This window comes from Ciona robusta, chromosome 13 (genome assembly GCF_009617815.1).
Source record: "Ciona robusta chromosome 13, ASM961781v2".
Lineage (NCBI taxonomy): Eukaryota > Metazoa > Chordata > Ascidiacea > Phlebobranchia > Cionidae > Ciona > Ciona robusta.
The window spans coordinates 4144059-4166851 of record NC_143247.1 but is presented as its reverse complement, the minus strand read 5'-3'; the positions used below and the strand labels follow the sequence as shown (position 1 = coordinate 4166851).

Below are 22793 nucleotides of genomic sequence, written 5' to 3'. Positions count from 1 at the left end.
TACCAATGTCCTGTACATTTTAGACTACTATGTATGTTGTGTACCAATGTCCTGTACATTTTAGACTACCATGTGTGTTGTGTACCAATGTCCTGTACATTTTAAACTACCATGTGTGTTGTGTACCAATGTCCTGTACATTTTAGACTACCATGTATGTTGTGTACCAATGTCCTGTACATTTTAGACTACCATGTATGTTGTGTACCAATGTCCTGTACATTTTAGACTACCATGTATGTTGTGTACTAATGTCACGTACATTTTAGACTACCATGCATGTTGTGTACCAATGTCACGTACATTTTAGACTACCATGTATGTTGTGTACCAATGTCCTGTACATTTTAGACTACCATGTATGTTGTGTACCAATGTCCTGTACATTTTAGACTACCATGTATGTTGTGTACCAATGTCCTGTACATTTTAGACTACCATGTATGTTGTGTACCAATGTCCTGTACATTTTAGACTACCATGTGTGTGTACCAATGTCCTGTACATTTTAGACTACCATGTATGTTGTGTACCAATGTCCTGTACATTTTAGACTACTATGTATGTTGTGTACCAATGTCCTGTACATTTTAGACTACCATGTATGTTGTGTACCAATGTCCTGTACATTTTAGACTACTATGTATGTTGTGTACCAATGTCCTGTACATTTTAGACTACCATGTATGTTGTGTACCAATGTCACGTACATTTTAGACTACCATGTATGTTGTGTACCAATGTCCTGTACATTTTAGACTACCATGCATGTTGTGTACCAATGTCACGTACATTTTAGACTACCATGTATGTTGTGTACCAATGTCCTGTACATTTTAGACTACCATGTGTGTTGTGTACCAATGTCCTGTACATTTTAGACTACCATGTATGTTGTGTACCAATGTCCTGTACATTTTAGACTACCATGTGTGTTGTGTACCAATGTCCTGTACATTTTAGACTACCATGTGTGTTGTGTACCAATGTCCTGTACATTTTAGACTACCATGTATGTTGTGTACCAATGTCCTGTACATTTTAGACTACCATGTATGTTGTGTACCAATGTCCTGTACATTTTAGACTACTATGTATGTTGTGTACCAATGTCCTGTACATTTTAGACTACCATGTATGTTGTGTACCAATGTCCTGTACATTTTAGACTACTATGTATGTTGTGTACCAATGTCCTGTACATTTTAGACTACCATGTATGTTGTGTACCAATGTCCTGTACATTTTAGACTACTATGTATGTTGTGTACCAATGTCCTGTACATTTTAGACTACCATGCATGTTGTGTACCAATGTCACGTACATTTTAGACTACCATGTATGTTGTGTACCAATGTCCTGTACATTTTAGACTACCATGTATGTTGTGTACCAATGTCCTGTACATTTTAGACTACCATGTATGTTGTGTACCAATGTCCTGTACATTTTAGACTACCATGTATGTTGTGTACTAATGTCACGTACATTTTAGACTACCATGCATGTTGTGTACCAATGTCACGTACATTTTAGACTACCATGTATGTTGTGTACCAATGTCCTGTACATTTTAGACTACCATGTATGTTGTGTACCAATGTCCTGTACATTTTAGACTACCATGTGTGTTGTGTACCAATGTCCTGTACATTTTAGACTACCATGTATGTTGTGTACCAATGTCCTGTACATTTTAGACTACCATGTATGTTGTGTACCAATGTCCTGTACATTTTAGACTACCATGTGTGTTGTGTACCAATGTCCTGTACATTTTAGACTACCATGTATGTTGTGTACCAATGTCCTGTACATTTTAGACTACCATGTGTGTTGTGTACCAATGTCCTGTACATTTTAGACTACTATGTATGTTGTGTACCAATGTCCTGTACATTTTAGACTACCATGTATGTTGTGTACCAATGTCCTGTACATTTTAGACTACCATGTATGTTGTGTACCAATGTCCTGTACATTTTAGACTACCATGTGTGTTGTGTACCAATGTCCTGTACATTTTAGACTACCATGTGTGTTGTGTACCAATGTCCTGTACATTTTAGACTACTATGTATGTTGTGTACCAATGTCCTGTACATTTTAGACTACCATGTGTGTTGTGTACCAATGTCACGTACATTTTAGACTACCATGTATGTTGTGTACTAATGTCACGTACATTTTAGACTACCATGTATGTTGTGTACCAATGTCCTGTACATTTTAGACTACCATGTATGTTGTGTACTAATGTCACGTACATTTTAGACTACCATGTATGTTGTGTACTAATGTCCTGTACATTTTAGACTACCATGTATGTTGTGTACCAATGTCCTGTACATTTTAGACTACCATGTGTGTTGTGTACCAATGTCCTGTACATTTTAGACTACCATGTGTGTTGTGTACCAATGTCCTGTACATTTTAGACTACCATGTATGTTGTGTACCAATGTCCTGTACATTTTAGACTACCATGTGTGTTGTGTACCAATGTCCTGTACATTTTAGACTACCATGTATGTTGTGTACCAATGTCCTGTACATTTTAGACTACCATGTATGTTGTGTACCAATGTCCTGTACATTTTAGACTACCATGTATGTTGTGTACCAATGTCCTGTACATTTTAGACTACCATGTGTGTTGTGTACCAATGTCCTGTACATTTTAGACTACTATGTATGTTGTGTACCAATGTCCTGTACATTTTAGACTACCATGTATGTTGTGTACCAATGTCCTGTACATTTTAGACTACTATGTATGTTGTGTACCAATGTCCTGTACATTTTAGACTACCATGTGTGTTGTGTACCAATGTCACGTACATTTTAGACTACCATGTATGTTGTGTACTAATGTCACGTACATTTTAGACTACCATGTATGTTGTGTACCAATGTCCTGTACATTTTAGACTACCATGTATGTTGTGTACTAATGTCACGTACATTTTAGACTACCATGTATGTTGTGTACTAATGTCCTGTACATTTTAGACTACCATGTGTGTTGTGTACCAATGTCCTGTACATTTTAGACTACCATGTATGTTGTGTACTAATGTCACGTACATTTTAGACTACCATGTATGTTGTGTACCAATGTCCTGTACATTTTAAACTACCATGTGTGTTGTGTACCAATGTCCTGTACATTTTAGACTACCATGTATGTTGTGTACCAATGTCCTGTACATTTTAGACTACCATGTATGTTGTGTACTAATGTCACGTACATTTTAGACTACCATGTATGTTGTGTACCAATGTCCTGTACATTTTAAACTACCATGTGTGTTGTGTACCAATGTCCTGTACATTTTAGACTACCATGTATGTTGTGTACTAATGTCCTGTACATTTTAAACTACCATGTGTGTTGTGTACCAATGTCCTGTACATTTTAGACTACCATGTATGTTGTGTACTAATGTCACGTACATTTTAGACTACCATGTGTGTTGTGTACTAATGTCACGTACATTTTAGACTATCATGTATGTTGTGTACCAATGTCCTGTACATTTTAAACTACCATGTATGTTGTGTACCAATGTCCTGTACATTTTAGACTACCATGTGTGTTGTGTACCAATGTCCTGTACATTTTAGACTATCATGTATGTTGTGTACCAATGTCCTGTACATTTTAGACTACCATGTATGTTGTGTACCAATGTCCTGTACATTTTAGACTATCATGTATGTTGTGTACCAATGTCCTGTACACTTTAGACTATCATGTGTGTTGTGTACCAATGTCCTGTACATTTTAGACTACCATGCATGTTGTGTACCAATGTCCTGTACATTTTAGACTACCATGTGTGTTGTGTACCAATGTCCTGTACATTTTAGACTACCATGTATGTTGTGTACCAATGTCCTGTACATTTTAAACTATCATGTGTGTTGTGTACCAATGTCCTGTACATTTTAGACTACCATGCATGTTGTGTACCAATGTCCTGTACATTTTAGACTATCATGTATGTTGTGTACCAATATCCTGTACATTTTAGACTACCATGTGTGTTGTGTACCAATGTCCTGTACATTTTAGACTACCATGTATGTTGTGTACCAATGTCCTGTACATTTTAGACTACCATGTATGTTGTGTACCAATGTCCTGTACACTTTAGACTATCATGTATGTTGTGTACCAATGTCCTGTACATTTTAGACTACCATGTGTGTTGTGTACCAATGTCCTGTACATTTTAGACTATCATGTATGTTGTGTACCAATGTCCTGTACATTTTAAACTACCATGTGTGTTGTGTACCAATGTCCTGTACATTTTAGACTACCATGTATGTTGTGTACCAATGTCCTGTACATTTTAGACTACCATGTATGTTGTGTACCAATGTCCTGTACACTTTAGACTATCATGCTTTCATATTAATATCCTGATAAAGACAACCTGAATAAAATATCAAAGTCAAAACGTTGCTTCAATAAAATTAATTACCAAAAACTTTATCGACTACCATAGGTGCTTGTTGTTCATGCACTAATATAAACAACCAGTATAGGCACCGAGCATTAGATTCTACAAGGTATGCAGGGGTGCATGGGGTACCTCGTATTGAGGGTTGAGCAGATATGAAGCTTCCCTGTCCCGATGTTTTGCAGGTTTCGGGCAAATCTTTCGCTCGGCAGGAAATTTATGAATGAAGACGACCGACCGACAGCGAGCATGTTTGCAAAGTTTCCAACAAATCCTCGACGTTCGATTGTTTGTCTGGGAATACAATGGGTGTTAATAGTATTTCTATGATAAATACGAAATAAACTTATTTATCTTCGCATGATGTGGTTTAGAGTAATAACACTATAGGTGCCAACCTATGTATATGCAAGGCTAGCAGGGAGGCAGGGATAGTTAGAAACACAATCCTGTGAAATTTATTGGTTGTAATGTTTACTGATTAATACAGAGGGAAAATTATGGGTAGACCTGCCCACCCTGCCACCCCAGGTTCGTTGCCTATGAAACACGGATATCTTATTGCCTTATATGGAGTGGATTCGTACACCTCATGCTCACTGTCAAGTTACCAAGCATGAACAATTGTGTTTATATCTTCATTATGTGTGGCTTGTTTAACAGGAATTATCCATTTGTCCACTGAAAGGGCTTCATAGCTTCACATATACAACAAATCAAACATAGTGTTTAGTCTTATGTGTATTAAATGTGGACCAGGCATTATAGTTTAAAGTGGAATCATCATTTGTTTTACTTCTAAGTTTTCAAAATATTTTCCAACCTAGACTGGATAGCATAGTATGTCGTGCAGACAATAACAGAGATTCAATTACGTTGTGACGCGTCAATGTACATTGTGTTGTAACAATGAAGTCACAGGTATTCCATTATTTAACAAACAATCCCCATTATGATGTGTACCGATGCAACAATGGGAAACAATCACAATGGAGTTCTAGAAAGTTTGAATCAATCGTTCACTTTATTATGAGGTGACAAATGGAATTATTCCAGAGTTGTTTCTCATGAAATACAATCTGTTTAGCTAGGCAATTGTATAAAGGAGGTACAGTAGGGTTGTGGCAATGTTAGCTACAGTATAAAGGTAGCATTATAAACTTTGTTGCTACAGTAGGGTTGTGGCATTATAAACTATGTTAGCTACAGTAGTGTTGTGGCATTATAAACTTTGTTAGCTACAGTAGTGTTGTGGCATTATAAACTTTGTTAGCTACAGTAGTGTTGTGGCATTATAAACTTTGTTAGCTACAGTAGTGTTGTGGCATTATAAACTTTGTTAGCTACAGTAGGGTTGTGGCATTATAAACTTTGTTAGCTACAGTAGTGTTGTGGCATTATAAACTTTGTTAGCTACAGTAGTGTTGTGGCATTATAAACTTTGTTAGCTACAGTAGTGTTGTGGCATTATAAACTTTGTTAGCTACAGTAGTGTTGTGGCATTATAAACTTTGTTAGCTACAGTAGTGTTGTGGCATTATAAACTTTGTTAGCTACAGTAGTGTTGTGGCATTATAAACTTTGTTAGCTACAGTAGTGTTGTGGCATTATAAACTTTGTTAGCTACAGTATGTTGTGGCATTATAAACTTTGTTAGCTACAGTAGTGTTGTGGCATTATAAACTTTGTTAGCTACAGTAGTGTTGTGGCATTATAAACTTTGTTAGCTACAGTAGTGTTGTGGCATTATAAACTTTGTTAGCTACAGTAGTGTTGTGGCATTATAAACTTTGTTAGCTACAGTAGGGTTGTGGCATTATAAACTTTGTTAGCTACAGTAGTGTTGTGGCATTATAAACTTTGTTAGCTACAGTAGGGTTGTGGCATTATAAACTTTGTTAGCTACAGTAGTGTTGTGGCATTATAAACTTTGTTAGCTACAGTAGTGTTGTGGCATTATAAACTTTGTTAGCTACAGTAGGGTTGTGGCATTATAAACTTTGTTAGCTACAGTAGGTTGTGGCATTATAAACTTTGTTAGCTACAGTAGGGTTGTGGCATTATAAACTTTGTTAGCTACAGTATGTTGTGGCATTATAAACTTTGTTAGCTACAGTAGTGTTGTGGCATTATAAACTTTGTTAGCTACAGTAGTGTTGTGGCATTATAAACTTTGTTAGCTACAGTAGTGTTGTGGCATTATAAACTTTGTTAGCTACAGTAGGGTTGTGGCATTATAAACTTTGTTGGCTACAGTAGGGTTGTGGCATTATAAACTTTGTTGGCTACAGTAGTGTTGTGGCATTATAAACTTTGTTAGCTACAGTAGTGTTGTGGCATTATAAACTTTGTTAGCTACAGTAGTGTTGTGGCATTATAAACTTTGTTAGCTACAGTAGTGTTGTGGCATTATAAACTTTGTTAGCTACAGTAGTGTTGTGGCATTATAAACTTTGTTAGCTACAGTAGTGTTGTGGCATTATAAACTTTGTTAGCTACAGTAGTGTTGTGGCATTATAAACTTTGTTGGCTACAGTAGTGTTGTGGCATTATAAACTTTGTTAGCTACAGTAGTGTTGTGGCATTATAAACTTTGTTAGCTACAGTAGTGTTGTGGCATTATAAACTTTGTTAGCTACAGTAGTGTTGTGGCATTATAAACTTTGTTAGCTACAGTAGTGTTGTGGCATTATAAACTTTGTTAGCTACAGTAGTGTTGTGGCATTATAAACTTTGTTAGCTACAGTAGTGTTGTGGCATTATAAACTTTGTTGGCTACAGTAGTGTTGTGGCATTATAAACTTTGTTAGCTACAGTAGTGTTGTGGCATTATAAACTTTGTTAGCTACAGTAGTGTTGTGGCATTATAAACTTTGTTAGCTACAGTAGTGTTGTGGTATTATAAACTTTGTTAGCTACAGTAGTGTTGTGGTATTATAAACTTTGTTAGCTACAGTAGTGTTGTGGCATTATAAACTTTGTTAGCTACAGTAGTGTTGTGGCATTATAAACTTTGTTAGCTACAGTAGTGTTGTGGCATTATAAACTTTGTTAGCTACAGTAGTGTTGTGGCATTATAAACTTTGTTAGCTACAGTAGTGTTGTGGCATTATAAACTTTGTTAGCTACAGTAGTGTTGTGGCATTATAAACTTTGTTAGCTACAGTAGTGTTGTGGCATTATAAACTTTGTTAGCTACAGTAGTGTTGTGGCATTAAAAACTTTGTTGGCTACAGTAGTGTTGTGGTATTATAAACTTTGTTAGCTACAGTAGTGTTGTGGCATTATAAACTTTGTTAGCTACAGTAGTGTTGTGGCATTATAAACTTTGTTAGCTACAGTAGTGTTGTGGCATTATAAACTTTGTTAGCTACAGTAGTGTTGTGGCATTAAAAACTTTGTTAGCTACAGTAGTGTTGTGGCATTATAAACTTTGTTAGCTACAGTAGGGTTGTGGCATTATAAACTTTGTTAGCTACAGTACTGTTGTGGCATTATAAACTTTGTTGGCTACAGTAGGGTTGTGGCATTATAAACTTTGTTAGCTACAGTAGTGTTGTGGCATTATAAACTTTGTTAGCTACAGTAGTGTTGTGGCATTAAAAACTTTGTTGGCTACAGTAGTGTTGTGGTATTATAAACTTTGTTAGCTACAGTAGTGTTGTGGTATTATAAACTTTGTTAGCTACAGTAGGGTTGTGGCATTATAAACTTTGTTAGCTACAGTAGTGTTGTGGCATTATAAACTTTGTTAGCTACAGTAGTGTTGTGGCATTATAAACTTTGTTAGCTACAGTAGTGTTGTGGCATTATAAACTTTGTTAGCTACAGTAGTGTTGTGGCATTATAAACTTTGTTAGCTACAGTAGTGTTGTGGCATTATAAACTTTGTTAGCTACAGTAGTGTTGTGGCATTATAAACTTTGTTAGCTACAGTAGTGTTGTGGCATTATAAACTTTGTTAGCTACAGTAATGTTGTGGCATTATAAACTTTGTTAGCTACAGTAGTGTTGTGGTATTATAAACTATGTTAGCTACAGTAGTGTTGTGGCATTATAAACTTTGTTAGCTACAGTAGTGTTGTGGCATTATAAACTTTGTTAGCTACAGTAGTGTTGTGGCATTATAAACTTTGTTAGCTACAGTAATGTTGTGGCATTATAAACTTTGTTAGCTACAGTAGTGTTGTGGTATTATAAACTATGTTAGCTACAGTAGTGTTGTGGCATTATAAACTTTGTTAGCTACAGTAGTGTTGTGGCATTACAAACTTTGTTAGCTACAGTAGGGTTGTGGCATTATAAACTTTGTTAGCTACAGTAGTGTTGTGGCATTATAAACTTTGTTAGCTACAGTAGGGTTGTGGCATTATAAACTTTGTTAGCTACAGTAGTGTTGTGGCATTATAAACTTTGTTAGCTACAGTAGGGTTGTGGCATTATAAACTTTGTTAGCTACAGTAGTGTTGTGGCATTATAAACTTTGTTAGCTACAGTAGGGTTGTGGCATTATAAACTTTGTTAGCTACAGTAGTGTTGTGGCATTATAAACTTTGTTAGCTACAGTAGGGTTGTGGCATTATAAACTTTGTTAGCTACAGTAGTGTTGTGGCATTATAAACTTTGTTAGCTACAGTAGGGTTGTGGCATTATAAACTTTGTTAGCTACAGTAGGGTTGTGGCATTATAAACTTTGTTAGCTACAGTAGGGTTGTGGCATTATAAACTTTGTTAGCTACAGTAGTGTTGTGGCATTATAAACTTTGTTAGCTACAGTAATGTTGTGGCATTATAAACTTTGTTAGCTACAGTAGTGTTGTGGCATTATAAGCTTTGTTAGATACAGTAGTGTTGTGGCATTATAAACTTTGTTAGCTACAGTAGTGTGGCATTATAAGCTTTGTTAGATACAGTAGTGTTGTGGCATTATAAACTTTGTTAGCTACAGTAGTGTTGTGTCATTATAAACTTTGTTAGCTACAGTAGGGTTGTGGCATTATAAACTTTGTTAGCTACAGTAGTGTTGTGGCATTATAAGCTTTGTTAGATACAGTAGTGTTGTGGCATTATAAACTTTGTTAGCTACAGTAGTGTTGTGGCATTATAAGCTTTGTTAGATACAGTAGTGTTGTGGCATTATAAACTTTGTTAGCTACAGTAGTGTTGTGTCATTATAAACTTTGTTAGCTACAGTAGTGTTGTGGCATTATAAACTTTGTTAGCTACAGTAGTGTTGTGGCATTATAAACTTTGTTAGCTACAGTAGTGTTGTGGCATTATAAACTTTGTTAGCTACAGTAGTGTTGTGGCATTATAAACTTTGTTAGCTACAGTAGTGTTGTGTCATTATAAACTTTGTTAGCTACAGTAGTGTTGTGGCATTATAAACTTTGTTAGCTACAGTAGGGTTGTGGCATTATAAACTTTGTTAGCTACAGTAGTGTTGTGGCATTATAAACTTTGTTAGCTACAGTAGTGTTGTGGCATTATAAACTTTGTTAGCTACAGTAGTGTTGTGGTATTATAAACTTTGTTAGCTACAGTAGTGTTGTGGCATTATAAACTTTGTTGGCTACAGTAGTGTTGTGGCATTATAAACTATGTTAGCTACAGTAGTGTTGTGGCATTATAAACTTTGTTAGCTACAGTAGTGTTGTGGCATTATAAGCTTTGTTAGATACAGTAGTGTTGTGGCATTATAAGCTTTGTTAGATACAGTAGTGTTGTGGCATTATAAGCTTTGTTAGATACAGTAGTGTTGTGGCATTATAAACTTTGTTAGCTACAGTAGTGTTGTGGCATTATAAGCTTTGTTAGCTACAGTAGTGTTGTGGCATTATAAGCTTTGTTAGATACAGTAGTGTTGTGGCATTATAAACTTTGTTAGCTACAGTAGTGTTGTGGCATTATAAGCTTTGTTAGATACAGTAGTGTTGTGGCATTATAAACTTTGTTAGCTACAGTAGTGTTGTGTCATTATAAACTTTGTTAGCTACAGTAGTGTTGTGGCATTATAGACTTTGTTAGCTACAGTAGTGTTGTGGCATTATAAACTTTGTTAGCTACAGTAGTGTTGTGGCATTATAAACTTTGTTAGCTACAGTAGTGTTGTGGCATTATAAACTTTGTTAGCTACAGTAGTGTTGTGGCATTATAAACTTTGTTGGCTACAGTAGTGTTGTGGCATTATAAACTTTGTTAGCTACAGTAGTGTTGTGGCATTATAAACTTTGTTAGCTACAGTAGTGTTGTGGCATTATAAACTTTGTTAGCTACAGTAGTGTTGTGGCATTATAAACTTTGTTAGCTACAGTAGTGTTGTGGCATTATAAAATTTGTTAGCTACAGTAGTGTTGTGGCATTATAAACTTTGTTAGCTACAGTAGTGTTGTGGCATTAAAAACTTTGTTAGCTACAGTAGGGTTGTGGCATTATAAACTTTGTTAGCTACAGTAGTGTTGTGGCATTATAAACTTTGTTAGCTACAGTAGTGTTGTGGCATTATAAACTTTGTTAGCTACAGTAGTGTTGTGGCATTATAAACTTTGTTAGCTACAGTAGGGTTGTGGCATTATAAACTTTGTTAGCTACAGTAGGGTTGTGGCATTATAAACTTTGTTAGCTACAGTAGTGTTGTGGCATTATAAAATTTGTTAGCTACAGTAGTGTTGTGGCATTATAAACTTTGTTAGCTACAGTAGTGTTGTGGCATTATAAACTTTGTTAGCTACAGTAGTGTTGTGGCATTATAAACTTTGTTAGCTACAGTAGTGTTGTGGCATTATAAAATTTGTTAGCTACAGTAGTGTTGTGGCATTATAAACTTTGTTAGCTACAGTAGTGTTGTGGCATTATAAACTTTGTTGGCTACAGTAGTGTTGTGGCATTATAAACTTTGTTAGCTACAGTAGTGTTGTGGCATTATAAACTTTGTTAGCTACAGTAGTGTTGTGGCATTATAAACTTTGTTAGCTACAGTAGTGTTGTGGCATTATAAACTTTGTTAGCTACAGTAGTGTTGTGGCATTATAAAATTTGTTAGCTACAGTAGTGTTGTGGCATTATAAACTTTGTTAGCTACAGTAGTGTTGTGGCATTAAAACTTTGTTAGCTACAGTAGGGTTGTGGCATTATAAACTTTGTTAGCTACAGTAGTGTTGTGGCATTATAAACTTTGTTAGCTACAGTAGTGTTGTGGCATTATAAACTTTGTTAGCTACAGTAGTGTTGTGGCATTATAAACTTTGTTAGCTACAGTAGGGTTGTGGCATTATAAACTTTGTTAGCTACAGTAGGGTTGTGGCATTATAAACTTTGTTAGCTACAGTAGTGTTGTGGCATTATAAAATTTGTTAGCTACAGTAGTGTTGTGGCATTATAAACTTTGTTAGCTACAGTAGTGTTGTGGCATTATAAACTTTGTTAGCTACAGTAGTGTTGTGGCATTATAAACTTTGTTAGCTACAGTAGTGTTGTGGCATTATAAAATTTGTTAGCTACAGTAGTGTTGTGGCATTATAAACTTTGTTGGCTACAGTAGGGTTGTGGCATTATAAACTTTGTTAGCTACAGTAGTGTTGTGGCATTATAAACTTTGTTGGCTACAGTAGGGTTGTGGCATTATAAACTTTGTTAGCTACAGTAGTGTTGTGGCATTATAAACTTTGTTGGCTACAGTAGTGTTGTGGCATTATAAACTTTGTTAGCTACAGTAGTGTTGTGGCATTATAAACTTTGTTAGCTACAGTAGTGTTGTGGCATTATAAACTTTGTTAGCTACAGTAGTGTTGTGGCATTATAAACTTTGTTGGCTACAGTAGTGTTGTGGCATTATAAACTTTGTTAGCTACAGTAGTGTTGTGGCATTATAAACTTTGTTGGCTACAGTAGTGTTGTGGCATTATAAACTTTGTTAGCTACAGTAGTGTTGTGGCATTATAAACTTTGTTAGCTACAGTAGTGTTGTGGCATTATAAACTTTGTTAGCTACAGTAGGGTTGTGGCATTATAAACTTTGTTGGCTACAGTAGTGTTGTGGCATTATAAAGTTTGTTAGCTACAGTAGTGTTGTGGCATTATAAACTTTGTTAGCTACAGTAGTGTTGTGGCATTATAAACTTTGTTAGCTACAGTAGTGTTGTGGCATTATAAACTTTGTTAGCTACAGTAGTGTTGTGGCATTATAAACTTTGTTAGCTACAGTAGTGTTGTGGCATTATAAACTTTGTTAGCTACAGTAGTGTTGTGGCATTATAAACTTTGTTAGCTACAGTAGTGTTGTGGCATTATAAACTTTGTTAGCTACAGTAGTGTTGTGGCATTATAAACTTTGTTAGCTACAGTAGGGTTGTGGCATTATAAACTTTGTTAGCTACAGTAGTGTTGTGGCATTATAAACTTTGTTGGCTACAGTAGTGTTGTGGCATTATAAACTTTGTTAGCTACAGTAGTGTTGTGGCATTATAAACTTTGTTAGCTACAGTAGTGTTGTGGCATTATAAACTTTGTTAGCTACAGTAGTGTTGTGGCATTATAAACTTTGTTAGCTACAGTAGTGTTGTGGCATTATAAACTTTGTTAGCTACAGTAGGGTTGTGGCATTATAAACTTTGTTAGCTACAGTAGTGTTGTGGCATTATAAACTTTGTTAGCTACAGTAGTGTTGTGGCATTATAAACTTTGTTAGCTACAGTAGTGTTGTGGCATTATAAACTTTGTTAGCTACAGTAGTGTTGTGGCATTATAAACTTTGTTAGCTACAGTAGGGTTGTGGCATTATAAACTTTGTTAGCTACAGTAGGGTTGTGGCATTATAAACTTTGTTAGCTACAGTAGTGTTGTGGCATTATAAACTAAGTTAGCTACAGTAGTGTTGTGGCATTATAAACTATGTTAGCTACAGTAGTGTTGTGGCATTATAAACTTTGTTAGCTACAGTAGTGTTGTGGTATTATAAACTATGTTGGCTACAGTAGTGTTGTGGCATTATAAACTTTGTTAGCTACAGTAGTGTTGTGGCATTATAAACTTTGTTAGCTACAGTAGTGTTGTGGCATTATAAACTTTGTTAGCTACAGTAGTGTTGTGGCATTATAAACTTTGTTAGCTACAGTAGTGTTGTGGCATTATAAACTTTGTTAGCTACAGTAGTGTTGTGGCATTATAAACTTTGTTAGCTACAGTAGTGTTGTGGCATTATAAACTTTGTTAGCTACAGTAGTGTTGTGGCATTATAAACTTTGTTAGCTACAGTAGTGTTGTGGCATTATAAACTTTGTTAGCTACAGTAGTGTTGTGGCATTAAAAACTTTGTTAGCTACAGTAGTGTTGTGGCATTAAAAACTTTGTTAGCTACAGTAGTGTTGTGGCATTATAAACTTTGTTAGCTACAGTAGTGTTGTGGCATTATAAACTTTGTTAGCTACAGTAGTGTTGTGGCATTATAAACTTTGTTAGCTACAGTAGGGTTGTGGCATTATAAACTTTGTTAGCTACAGTAGGGTTGTGGCATTATAAACTTTGTTAGCTACAGTAGTGTTGTGGCATTATAAACTTTGTTAGCTACAGTAGTGTTGTGGCATTATAAACTTTGTTAGCTACAGTAGTGTTGTGGCATTATAAACTTTATTAGCTACAGTAGTGTTGTGGCATTATAAACTTTATTAGCTACAGTAGTGTTGTGGCATTATAAACTTTGTTAGCTACAGTAGTGTTGTGGCATTATAAACTTTGTTAGCTACAGTAGTGTTGTGGCATTATAAACTTTGTTAGCTACAGTAGTGTTGTGGCATTATAAACTTTGTTAGCTACAGTAGGGTTGTGGCATTATAAACTTTGTTGGCTACAGTAGGGTTGTGGCATTATAAACTTTGTTAGCTACAGTAGTGTTGTGGCATTATAAACTTTGTTAGCTACAGTAGTGTTGTGGCATTATAAACTTTGTTAGCTACAGTAGTGTTGTGGCATTATAAACTTTGTTAGCTACAGTAGTGTTGTGGTATTATAAACTTTGTTGGCTACAGTAGTGTTGTGGCATTATAAACTTTGTTAGCTACAGTAGTGTTGTGGCATTATAAACTTTGTTAGCTACAGTAGTGTTGTGGCATTATAAACTTTGTTGGCTACAGTAGTGTTGTGGCATTATAAACTTTGTTAGCTACAGTAGGGTAGTGGCATTATAAACTTTGTTAGCTACAGTAGTGTTGTGGCATTATAAACTTTGTTGGCTACAGTAGTGTTGTGGCATTATAAACTTTGTTAGCTACAGTAGGGTAGTGGCATTATAAACTTTGTTAGCTACAGTAGGGTTGTGGCATTATAAACTTTGTTAGCTACAGTAGTGTTGTGGCATTATAAACTTTGTTAGCTACAGTAGTGTTGTGGCATTATAAACTTTGTTAGCTACAGTAGTGTTGTGGCATTATAAACTTTGTTAGCTACAGTAGTGTTGTGGCATTATAAACTTTGTTAGCTACAGTAGTGTTGTGTCATTATAAACTTTGTTAGCTACAGTAGTGTTGTGGCATTATAAACTTTGTTAGCTACAGTAGGGTTGTGGCATTATAAACTTTGTTAGCTACAGTAGTGTTGTGGCATTATAAACTTTGTTAGCTACAGTAGTGTTGTGGCATTATAAACTTTGTTAGCTACAGTAGTGTTGTGGCATTATAAACTTTGTTAGCTACAGTAGTGTTGTGGCATTATAAACTTTGTTGGCTACAGTAGTGTTGTGGCATTATAAACTTTGTTAGCTACAGTAGTGTTGTGGCATTATAAACTTTGTTAGCTACAGTAGTGTTGTGGCATTATAAACTTTGTTAGCTACAGTAGTGTTGTGGCATTATAAACTTTGTTGGCTACAGTAGGGTTGTGGCATTATAAACTTTGTTGGCTACAGTAGGGTTGTGGCATTATAAACTTTGTTAGCTACAGTAGGGTTGTGGCATTATAAACTTTGTTAGCTACAGTAGTGTTGTGGCATTATAAACTTTGTTAGCTACAGTAGTGTTGTGGCATTATAAAATTTGTTAGCTACAGTAGTGTTGTGGCATTATAAACTTTGTTAGCTACAGTAGTGTTGTGGCATTATAAACTTTGTTAGCTACAGTAGTGTTGTGGCATTATAAACTTTGTTAGCTACAGTAGTGTTGTGGCATTATAAACTTTGTTAGCTACAGTAGTGTTGTGGCATTATAAACTTTGTTAGCTACAGTAGTGTTGTGGCATTATAAACTTTGTTAGCTACAGTAGTGTTGTGGCATTATAAACTTTGTTGGCTACAGTAGGGTTGTGGCATTATAAACTTTGTTGGCTACAGTAGGGTTGTGGCATTATAAACTTTGTTAGCTACAGTAGGGTTGTGGCATTATAAACTTTGTTGGCTACAGTAGTGTTGTGGCATTATAAACTTTGTTAGCTACAGTAGTGTTGTGGCATTATAAACTTTGTTGGCTACAGTAGTGTTGTGGCATTATAAACTATGTTAGCTACAGTAGTGTTGTGGCATTATAAACTATGTTAGCTACAGTAGTGTTGTGGCATTATAAACTTTGTTAGCTACAGTAGGGTTGTGGCATTATAAACTTTGTTAGCTACAGTAGGGTTGTGGCATTATAAACTTTGTTGGCTACAGTAGGGTTGTGGCATTATAAACTTGGCTACCACTTGGCACTGTGTTTTGTAAACTGAAATATCTCAGAGGAAATCAAGCATAACGTTCTCGCTACAGTGGAGTTGAGGCATATCAAACTATATCTGTATGTTAACTGTAGCTACAGTAGTGTTGTGACATTATAAACTTTGTTAGCTACAGTAGTGTTGTGGCATTATAAACTTTGTTAGCTACAGTAGTGTTGTGGCATTATAAACTTTACACTACAATTGTATTACAACACCCAATAAACTTTGTTAATAGTTGATGCATAAGAGTTCTCTATAAATCATCTCTATAAACTTTGTTAGCTACAATAGTGTTGTGTTTTAACAGAAATCCTATTTATTTAACAGAAATTCGTCAGCCTTAAGCACAGTTTAAGCTACAGTTGTGTTGTGACATTATAAATTTTGTTGCTGTGTAAGAGTTGCTTCTCTGTATGTAAGTTGTAAAATGGAATCAACTGAACATGATTTTATACAAGATAAAGTTGGTGTACTTGAAACGATTCTTGCCCAAAAGTTAAAAGATTTGTGTGATTCTGATGGGAAAGAAATGGAGGGAACTGAACTAAGAGCAGCTGTGGTATTCTATGAGTTGGCCAAGATTTATGAAAATAAACCTAACTATAAAAAGTTGAACATGACACGTAGTGCAGCTCTGTATAACGCTGCTATTGTGAGGGATCCAGAGAATCAAAGATATAAAGATGAACTTAAAGCTTTGTGCTCAGCAGTTCTGGAGAAAGCAAATGCCACAAAGCTTGACGCTAATTTGATTTCTTTGGCATCTGAGGTGAAAGAAAAACTAGCTGAGCTTCGAGAAGACTTTGGCAAAAGGTTTAACCAGCTTGAGGAAATTCCATATGGTTTAGATGGTGATCAACTGATTATACTACAAAGGAGGAAAGTCTTAAATGTTAAAGAGCTTCAACAAGATGTTACAAGAAGCTACACTGAGTTAATGAGGTTTATTTCTGATGAATGCATTAAGATTATGGGAGCACCACCATGCAAATATGCTGTAGTTGGATTGGGTTCCTTGGCACGATCGGAAATCACTCTGTACTCAGATTTCGAACACATCATTGTCCTTGATAATGATGTTGCTAAGATGGAAGATCGGGATATGATCATTAAGTACTTTAGATGGTTCACCACAATCTCCAACATCATCTTAATCAACCTCGGAGAAACCGTGATCAACTGTGTTGCAATTCCAAGTATAAACCCCAGGTATAGAGACTGGTTTATGGACATTGTTACACCAAATGGGGTAACATTTGATGTAATGGTAGCCCACGCTTGCATACGCCCACTTGGACGACCAGCAACTAAAAACAAACCTTGGAAAACTGAATTTATTAAACCAGTTGATGAAATGGTTCAATACTTGGACAGCGAGGAACAAGTAAAGCAGGGATACCATGTGGCTGATGTTTTATCTAAGGCTTGCTTTGTTGCTGGTGATGAAGTAATTTGTGCTGAATATCAAGAAAATGCTCATCTTAGGATTAAAGAGAATGATGAAAAGAATAAGTTCTCGACTGTACACAAACAAATGGAGGAAATTTTCAAAAACTTTAATTTTCTTAATCAGCAGTTTAATACACAAATGGGTTTGCAAAACTTTAACATAAAGAGAGAAATCTACAGAGGTGTAACGCTCTTTATTTTATTCATCGGTCGATTACATTCACTACAAGCATCATCTTGCTTTGATATCATTGATGGATTAGAAGAAAATGACAAATGCGATAAAGTGGCGACGCACCAACTCCGGTTCATGGTGGCAGTGGCTTGTGAGTTTCGCGCCAAAGTTTATGATTCAAAGGGACAACAAGATGATGGTTTTATGGAGGATTCTCAATATGAAAATGTTACATCTGGTTTGATTAAAATTGTTGGAAAACAAAGTCTGGTTTCTTTCATGGAAACAATGATGATTGCACAAGGTATGCTGGGAAGGAGGAACGGAAAATGGGAATTTAAAGGGCATGTTGGGCTGGATCCTGTTGAAGTTAAAATGCAAATTTTGGGTATTCTCCATTTGCGTAAAGATTTGGTTGAACTTATGAAACAAACAGTTTCCTCATTACACGCTGTAACATTCCCAATTCCTACTTATGCTGTTGAAACTGCAATTGAACGCAAGGAATATGATCTAGTTATTGATATTTGTTCAACTGTTAATTATTCTAAACTTACAGTCAACGAGAAATTTAAATATAAAGTTTATGAGTTCGCAAGCTTTGTAAATCGATCATACAACAAGGAGACAAAATCTTTTGAAGGTTCAAGATCAGAAGTTGAAGCCAAGGTCAAGGAATTGGAAGAAGTGGCAGCAACTGTTGAACCAGATAGTATAAATATGAACTTGAGTATAAAAACATACTATGATAGCTTGAAGTTTCTTAACTATGTTAGGAATCCAAACTACTCCAACATTTATAAACTTAGGGAACAGATTTTAAAATTGGTGAATGATAAAAATGAATTCACAGTGCTGTGTATATCTGTTGGGATTCTGATGAAGAAAGGAAAACATAGAGAAGCATTGAAACTACTGGGTGAGGCCGAGCAATTGATGCAACCATACGAGAATACAACAACATTGGTGCACATGGTGCTATATTGTGAATATGCAGCTTGCTACCATAATACTGGCAGATATTACGAATGATTGATAGGTTGGTTGGAATGATGTTATAACTATTGGATGAATACTTTTCAACAAATTATATTTCAATATTTCATTAACTTGTGTGAATCTACACTTGCTATCAATATACTGACAGATACTACGACTTAGGAGGCATATCATTTTGTATTCAACATCCTATGTATGAAAAGTGTGTATTAAACATGATATAATAATTGTACATGTGTATTTAACATGTGTACACTGAACTGTTTCTTTCAACAGAAATACTACAGTATTAAGCCCAGTTGCATTGCAACATTTTAAACTTGGTTAACAGTTAATGCATAAGAGTTGCTTTTCTGTATGAAAGTTTTAAAATGGAATCACCAGAACATGATTTTATACAAGATAAAGTTGGTGTACTTGTACAAACTAAACTTAGAGCAGCTCGAATATTATATCACCTTGCTAATGTTAAAACCTAAACATAAAAAGTTAAACATGACTCGTAGTGCAGCTCTGTATAACGCTGCTATTGTGAGGGATCCAAACAATCAAAGATATAAAGATGAACTTAAAGCTTTGTGCTCAGAAGTTCTGGTGAAAGCAAATGCGGCAAACCGTGACGCTGATTTGATATTTTTAGCGTCAACAGTGAAAACCATACTCCAGGAGTTTCGAAAAGATTTTGCCCAAAGTTTTAATCAGCTTGAAATAATCCCATATGGTTTAAAAGATGATGATCAACTAATTAAACTACAAAAGGAGAAAGTCTTAAATGTGAAAAACCTTCAACAAGAAGTTACGAGAAGCTACACTGAGTTAATGAGGTTTATTTCTGATGAATGCATCGAGATTATGGGAGCACCACCATGCAAATATGCTGTAGTTGGATTGGGTTCCCTAGCACGATCGGAAATCACTCTGTACTCAGATTTCGAACACATTATTGTCCTTGAAAATGATGTTGCTAAAATGGAAGATCAGGAGATGATCATGAAGTACTTCAGATGGTTCACCACAATCTTCAACATCATCTTAATCAACCTCGGAGAGACCATGATCAACTGTGTTGCAATTCCAAGTATAAATCCCAGGTATAGAGACTGGTTTACAGACATTGTGACACCAAATGGGGTAACATTTGATGGGATGGTAGCCCACGCTTGCATACGCCCACTTGGACGACCAGCAACTAAAAAAAAACGTTGGGAAACTGAATTCATTAAACCAGTTGATGAAATGGTCCAATACTTGGACAGTGAGGAACCAGGGTTGCTTGAACCACTTGCGAAAACACTTCAATTGGATAGTGTTGAAAACCTGGATAGTGATAAAGGCCAGGGATACCATGTGGCTGATGTTTTATCCAAGGCTTGCTTTGTAGCTGGTGATGAAGCAATTTGTGCTAAATATCAAGAAAAGGCTCATCTTTGGATTGAAGAAAATGATGTAAAAAATAAGTTCTCCGCTGTGTTTGAACAAATAGAAAAAAATTTACAAAAATTTAACATTGCAGATCAACAATCTTATGCTGCTTTTGGTTTACAAAACTACAACATAAAGAGAGCAATCTACAGAAGTGCAACCATTTTTATTTCAGCCATTGGTCGATTACATTCACTAAAAGCATCATCTTGCTTTGATGTCATTGATGAATTAAGAGTAAAATGCAAATGCAGTGAAGAAATGGCAGATCGACTACGGTTCATGGTGGCAGTGACTTGTGAGGTTCGCGCAAAAGTTTATCATTCAAAGGGGCAACAAGATGATGGTTTTATGGAAGGTTCTGCGCATAAAAACCTTACATCTGGTTTGATTGAGTTCGTTGGAAAACATAGCCTGGTATCATCGATGGAAGCAATAATTTTCCTGCAACAAACCCTAAAAAGATATAAAGCAGATTTGGACATGCAAATAATATTATTAGAAGGGTTTGTTGCAGAGAAACACATTGAACTTAAAAAGATCGCTTTGAATTTTCTCGGGTTAAATGAAGAAGTGGTAAAACTCAACAAACAAACAATTTCATCATCACCAGATGACACATTTCCAATTAGTATTTCTGATGTTGAAGCTACATTTCAACGCAAGAAATATGATCTGGCAATCTATTTATGTTCAAAGATTAAACGGGATAACTTTACAGTCGATCAGAAATTCCAATGTATAATTTATGATTTGGCAAGTATTGTAAATCAATCATACATGAAGACACAATTCTCAGAAAGTCCAACATTAAAAGTTGATCAAAACTTGATATTAAAAACATACTATGATAGCTTAAAAATGCTTAACGATGGAAAGATTCCAAACACTTCCAAAATACTTGAAACAGGTTATATATTGAAACAGGTTTTAAAAATGACTGATGAATTTAAATCTATGCTGCTGTATGCATATGCTGAACTTCTGATGGGGAATGGAGATTACAGGGAAGCTTTGAAAGTCCTGGATGAAGTCAAACAGATGATGCAACCATACAAGATTACAACAACAGTGGTGCACAGGCGACTATATGATTCATACCCAGTTTGCTACCATAATACTGACAGATATTACGAGGCATTGATATGTTGGTTGGAATATGCGAGAATCTGTAAGAAACTTAAGCTGCCAATACCTGATGAAATTAAACAATGGATGAAAGATGCATTTCAACAATTCATATTCCGTCATCCCATTAAGTTGTGTAAATCTGCTGGAACACTGGTAGACAACGGAAAACCCACAAAAGCATTGAATCTACTGGATGAAGCCAAACAGATGATGCAACCGTACAAGCTTACAACAACAGTGGTGCACATGAACATATATTACGCATATGCAGTTTGCTACAATAATACTGATAGATATTACGAGGCTTTGATTTGTTGGTTACAATGTGCCAGAATCGGCAAGAAATTTATGCATAAAATACCGGATGCCAAAACTAAAGATATAAAAATTTTGTTTCACAAGTTTACATCCTCCAATAATTTGTAAACCTTCTCAACCAAATTAATGTATAAGCATACGATAACACATTCGGTTATTTTTCTCTATCATACGATAACATAGTCGCTTATTTTTCTCTATCATACGATAACAGTCGCTTATTCTTCTCTAGCATAACAAAGTGATTCTTCTTCTTTTGCTTTTATATGTAGATTACTAGTGTAGACTGTCGTGGCAGTAAACATTATTATGTATTTGCGTTATGTTAAATGTGTGATTAATAATTGTGTATTAAACATGTATTAAATTGTGATTTACATTGATATTGATGTTTTAAATATATTAAGACACCAAGTTAGTTAGCAAACCATTATGACGTCACACCCACATTAATAAAAACTATTCAAAATGTTCTAGATTCTAGAATATCGTTTGTTTGAGCATACAGATAATTATGACATCACACTCACCGTAATAAAAATAGTTTCCTTTCTTCCGAATTTTCATTCATAATCCGAATATCGTATTTCATGGTATCGGGAAAAAGCTCACATAACGGCGGGGCAAGGGTTCTCAAGATCAGGCCGTGGTCCAAAAGGTCTCCGTACACAGCAGTTCGATCGCTCGTATAACCGTAGTCCTAGAATCACTGAGCAGCGTTTTCACACTTTGCAAACTTTAAATTTGTTTTTGAGTCAAGTTTTCTTCAATTTACAAAAAAAAACTGACATTTTGATTTTCCCAGTTGTGTTGTTTTGGGCAAGTAAAATGGCGGCTAATTTGTCATTACGTAACAATGGGTTGTTCTACGAGTTTCTGTGTTCTTTAACAACAAATGGGGAGTTATATACCAACAATGAAATACATGACAGGAGCACGGTCATATTTGGGTCATATATATTAAAAAGTAAATTTATTGGAGGTGTTAGCGGCTAGAGAAATATTATTATCACGACCAAGTGGTTTCATGAGAATAAGGTCTCCAATATTTTACGGATCTCAATAAGTCGGCAAGTGTGAACGTTAATCAGGAATTATTGCAATGGTTGTGTATGACGTCACAATCATTAGTGGTGTCATTGCATCA

General features: G+C 35.5%; 2 protein-coding genes and 1 long non-coding RNA gene across 4 annotated transcripts; 2 read left to right on the top strand and 1 right to left on the bottom strand.

The window, feature by feature from the left end:
* Nucleotides 1-558: 558 nt before the first annotated feature.
* LOC149725947 (uncharacterized) lies at nucleotides 559-22775 on the bottom strand. 2 transcript variants are annotated; one of them, XR_016386338.1, is made up of 3 exons: nucleotides 22177-22775; nucleotides 4606-4767; nucleotides 559-4446 (listed from the first exon to the last, which is right to left on the bottom strand). It is a non-coding gene; the product is annotated as an uncharacterized LOC149725947 (long non-coding RNA). The 2 variants fall into 2 exon arrangements; XR_016386337.1 differs by lacking the exon at nucleotides 559-4446 and having other exon boundaries at nucleotides 4453-4767.
* Nucleotides 16507-18821, top strand: LOC149725949 (uncharacterized). The gene has a single exon (XM_089891050.1). The coding sequence runs from the start codon at nucleotides 16580-16582 to the stop codon at nucleotides 18806-18808; it is 2229 nt and encodes a 742-aa protein (XP_089747176.1). The 5' UTR covers nucleotides 16507-16579; the 3' UTR covers nucleotides 18809-18821.
* On the top strand, nucleotides 19133-22019 carry LOC149725948 (uncharacterized). The gene has a single exon (XM_089891044.1). It carries the CDS (start codon nucleotides 19133-19135, stop codon nucleotides 21752-21754), a length of 2622 nt encoding a protein of 873 aa, XP_089747170.1. The 3' UTR covers nucleotides 21755-22019.
* Nucleotides 22776-22793: the final 18 nt, after the last annotated feature.